The 4,931-nt window shown below is 39.9% G+C and overlaps 1 protein-coding gene across 1 annotated transcript; it reads left to right on the top strand.

Moving 5' to 3' along the window:
* The first annotated feature begins 250 nt into the window (after positions 1-250).
* On the top strand, positions 251-4,575 carry LOC106330449 (pentatricopeptide repeat-containing protein At4g19440, chloroplastic). The gene is given in 4 exon segments (XM_013768913.1): positions 251-417; positions 419-1,294; positions 2,951-4,240; positions 4,344-4,575. Coding segments are annotated over 3 exon segments (2,310 nt in total). The 3' UTR covers positions 4,218-4,240; positions 4,344-4,575.
* Positions 4,576-4,931: the final 356 nt, after the last annotated feature.

Raw genomic sequence — 4,931 nt, 5'->3', positions numbered from 1 at the left:
ATTGGATTTGAGATCACCTTGTTTATATTCCTAGGACATTAGCTTGTTACAAAATCATTCATCTTCTTGTTTGCTTAGATTAGGAAAGTTTGTGTATTCTTAGTGTTATAAATCACTAGTTCCTTATGGATTCGATCCTAAAATGCTACAATGACATACCATTCGATTGTAGTTTTGTTGGCACATTAGGTTAATTGGTGTGTGCTTAAACGCGTAATCAACTTCCCCACATCTCCTCTCTCTACCACCCATGGATTTGAGGAGCTACATATTCACACGCCGCTTGAAATCCATCCCACACCTCCGGAAAAATTTCCACACGACCCCATACCTGCAACAGAAACCTCACCGCCCAGATAAATCGGAAGAAGCCTCCTCCGATCAGCATTTACACAAACGGTTATCCGCAGCTTTGTCTATCTCTAGATTACAATCAGTGCAAACAACTCATAACCATCGTATCCCCTCACGAATTCGATCGATTGTTTCCTAACGTCTGATCCAATATCAATCCCAAGACCGCTTTACATTTTTTCAAATTAGCCTATGATTCGTTTAGCTTCTCCTTCAGCCTACGTTCGTATTGTTTACTGATTTGTTTGATCAGTGCGAACGATGGCATTGCGATTGCAGATGCGATGGCGAGTTTGATTTTTGATAAAGAAACTAAAAGGAGAGTTTCAGATTTGTTGATTGAAGTTTACTGCACTGAGTTTAAGCGTGAAGGTTGTTATTTAGCTCTTGACTTGTTTCTTGTTCTAGCTAAGAAGAGTATGTATTCGTCTAAGACGACTTGCAACGTTCTGCTGACTTCTCTGGTGAGAGCTAAGGAGTTTCAGAAGTGTTGCGAAGTGTTTGAAGTTGTTTGCGAAGGAGTTTCTCCTGATGTTTACTTGTTCACTACTGTGATCAACGCGTTTTGCAAGAGAGGGAGAGTGGAGGAGGGTATTGAGTTGTTGGCGAAGATGGAGGAAGCTGGTGTTGTGCCGAACGTTGTGACTTACAACACTGTTATTGATGGTCTTGGAGTGATTGGGAGGTACGATGAGGTGTTTATGCTTAAAGAAAAGATGGTGGAGAACGGTGTGGAACCTACTCTGGTTACTTATAGTGTTCTTGTTAAGGACTTGATCAAGGCTAAGAGGATTGGTGATGCTTATGGTGTTGTGAAGAAGATGACGGAGAAAGGGTTTCCTCCTAATGTTATTGTGTATAATAATCTGACTAATGGTTTGATCGAGGCAGGGAGTTTGAGCAAAGCTATTGAGGTGAAGGAGGACATGGTTTCGAAGGGGTTGTGAAACACTCCGACCCGGAAATCTTGAAAAAGCCTTGAAAAAATCGAAGTAAAAATTCAGGAAATTTTCCAAGAATAAACTCAAACAAAACTCCAACTTTATTAATAAATCCGAGAAAATAATGTAGAGTAATAGTATATAATTCATAAAACACCCAATAGAAATCCCAAGTTTATAAGAAAATAAACCCCGCCCCGATGGTCTTCATTGTCCTGCGCTCCGGTCCAATTAACTACTCGTCACCTGCATCACAAAAGGAGGCATGAGCATACAAAAGTACTCAGTGAGGACGCTCAATACCGCCCTCTATAGCCCAATAAGCAATACTAAATCAAACTAACACTTACGTAACTAGTTAAATCATTCCCTTACGTAACTAGCAATAAGCATCCGGTTCTATCATTCCCTTACGTAACTAGTTAAATCCTTTTCATTCCTTAACATTTCTTAACCTTTCGACCCGAAGGCCAAAATCCTGCGACCGAAGCCAAACCTGCGGCCGAAGCCAAACATGCGGCCGTAGCCAACCTGTGACCCGTCGGTCCATTACATTCCCTTAATCCTTTTTACTTAACATTTTTCCTTAACCTTTTCCTTACATTAACTCAATTCATTTATTCTTTCCTTAAACGCATTATAACTTCCTGACCTAGGTTCTCAAGATCAAACATTCATTTCTCACATAAACATCCTAACATAACTCAATAATTCATCCCGCAAATCAATAGCATGCATTTCTCAAGAACCCGATGAACAAACTTTCCTTAAACAATTCCTATCATACATTTCTTAAGAACACGATGAATAAACTTTCCATAAGCAATTTCTATCATACATTTCCCTATGAACACGATGAACGAACTTTCCATAAACAATTCATATCATACATATACCTATGAACACGATGAACGAACTTTCCATAAACAATTCTATCCAAGCATAAACACAATCATATCGAATCAAAACAAGACAAATAGTTCTTATTGGACTATCACGAATCACGTCTTCACCTTAGCTGAATCTCTAGGATTCGAAGACTCTGAACTTCCTAGCGTTTCTGACGAAGAACTCGTTTGATCCCTCTTCTCAAACTTCTCTCTCTACCAACTCGTTCTTGCTCTGGCTTCTCTCTAAATATGTTTTTCTTGGTTGTTTCTTAGAAATGAGAGTTCAAGGAGTCCTTTTATAGGATTTCCCAAGCTTTCTCACCAAGCTGGGCACTTAATGCCAGTTTTCTTATTTGGCTTGGTCAAAGATCACCATCAATGGCTTGACTTGATATATTTGATTCTTTCCTTAGCTGACTCCCGCAGATCCGACTTTCCTTTTGTATTATCCTGCAATGATGGCTAGTCAAACTTTCCTTACTTGGAACTCGCATTGCCCAACAGCCGAACATTACTTAATTGGTCTTGATCTCGCTTCATGTATGTTCTGATCGTTCCATGATCAGTTTATCATCGCTCCGCCAGTTCCAAATTTATTCCATGAGCTCACTTAAGATCTGACACTTACTTAAAATACATCTTCATACCCAATCTTCACGATTACAAGTGTATCCACACTTAGAAAAATACTCTCCTTGTAGAAAAAAACCTCTCACAATTTATTTCCTTCGAATTTAAAAATACTCCGGGAGCAGGTCATTACAGGTTGTCTCTGACATCGTCCACATATAATACTCTCATAAAGGGGTATTGCAAGAGCGGTCAAGCAGATGTTGCAGAGCGTCTTTTGAAGGAAATGTTGTCGATGGGTTCAACTATAAATCAGGGTTCCTTTACCTCTGTGATTTGCTTGTTGTGCAGTCATAATATGTTTGACTCAGCAATTGGTTTCGTTGGAGAGATGCTACTGCGTAACATGAGCTCTGGTGGTGGTATACGAACTACATTGATTTATGGTCTCTGTAAGCATGGAAAACACTCAGAGGCAGTAGATCTTTGGTTTAAGTTTCTAGGAAAAGGTTTTGTAGTAGACACTAAGACTTCGAATGCTTTGCTTCATGGACTCTGTGAAGCAGGGAAGCTGGAGGAAGCTTTTAGGATTCAAGAAGAGATATTGGGCCGTGGTTTTGTTATGGATGCCGCTTCTTATAACACATTGATTTATGGATATTGCAGAAAGAGGAAATTGGAGGAAGCTTTTAAGCTCATGGATGAAATGGTTGAGAGAGGACTTAAGCCTGACAATTATACTTACAGCACATTGATCCGTGGGCTGTTTGATATGAATAAAGTCGAGGAGGCCATACAGTTTTGGGGTGCTTGTAAACGAAATGGTATGATTCAAGATCTTTATACATATTCAGTGATGATAGATGGATGTTGCAAAGCCGAGAGAGCAGAAGAGGGCAAGAAATTGTTTGATGAGATTATTGGCAAGAACATGCAGCCAAACACTGTTGTTTACAATCATCTACTCGGAGCATATTGTAGAAGTGGGAGACTATCAATGGCCTCAGATCTCCGTGAAGATATGAGAATCAAAGGCATTTCACCTAATTGTGCTACATATACTTTTCTAATAAAGGGGATGTCGATCATTAGCCGTGTTGAAGAGGCAAAACTCCTCCTTGAGGAGATGAAGGAAGAGGGTTTGGAACCTAATGTCTTTACATTACACAACCTAGTTGAATGTCTATTGCATGAGATGCATACCAAGAACATACTCCCAAACAAGAATACATATACCGTGATGATTGGTGGGTATGCCAGAGATGGGAATGTAACAGAAGCTTCTAGGCTTCTAAATGAGATGAGGGAAAAAGGAATTGTTCCAGATTCTATCACGTACAAAGAATTTATATGTGGGTATCTTAAGCAGCGAGGTGTTTTGCAAGCTTTAGAAGGCTCTGATGAAGAACATTATGCTGCAATCATTAAAGGATGGAGAAAGACAGATACAGTAGCTGACTAGCTGACGAATAAGTATAAGAAAAGGTTTGTGTTTTGGTTCTCGGAGATCATTTTAGTTGCTCTGATTGCTTCAGTTTCCCGATGGAAATTGTTCTGATCTGTGTATACTGATGGCTTATATTTGCAGTTGGTAGATCAAGTGGTGTTCTCAGTTTCGATGGTCCTATTCACGCCAAGGATTTGCATTTTGGTTGTAGAGAAAACACAATTAGCATGGCATTACTTGGTAAAATGCATATGGTTCGTTGCATCTTACAAGCAGTGTAGTTTGTTACGTGGTTATCCAGCCACGTTCATTTAACAACGTCAGAGAGAAAAGGTGTTACTGTTGGCATCATAGGCTGTATGGGTGATTTAAAAATCCAAATCCTCATGTTTAAAATTTGAGTGCCTCAGATTAAAAGCCATATGGTAGATTATGGATCAGAGCAGGCTCTACGGACAGCACTCCTGAAAAGATTATACAAGTACAATATTCTATACACAGCTTTCTACCTTTTGTATGTTGCAGTAGGCCTAGGCATTTTAACCTGGACCCGAAGACCTGAACCGGAACCGACCCAAAAATACCCGACCCGGTACCGAATCGAAAATTTACAAGTACCTTTTGGGTCTAAATTTTTTTTACCCGAAAGAACCGGAACCGAAAAGGAACCAACCCGAATAGACCCGGACCCGAAAAGAACCGACCCGAATAGATCCGACCCGATAGAAA

The sequence above is a fragment of the Brassica oleracea genome, chromosome C1 (assembly GCF_000695525.1).
Source record: "Brassica oleracea var. oleracea cultivar TO1000 chromosome C1, BOL, whole genome shotgun sequence".
Classification (NCBI taxonomy): Eukaryota; Viridiplantae; Streptophyta; class Magnoliopsida; order Brassicales; family Brassicaceae; genus Brassica; species Brassica oleracea.
Note: the sequence above shows the minus strand (reverse complement) of the source record. Positions and strands in the feature narration are given on the sequence as shown.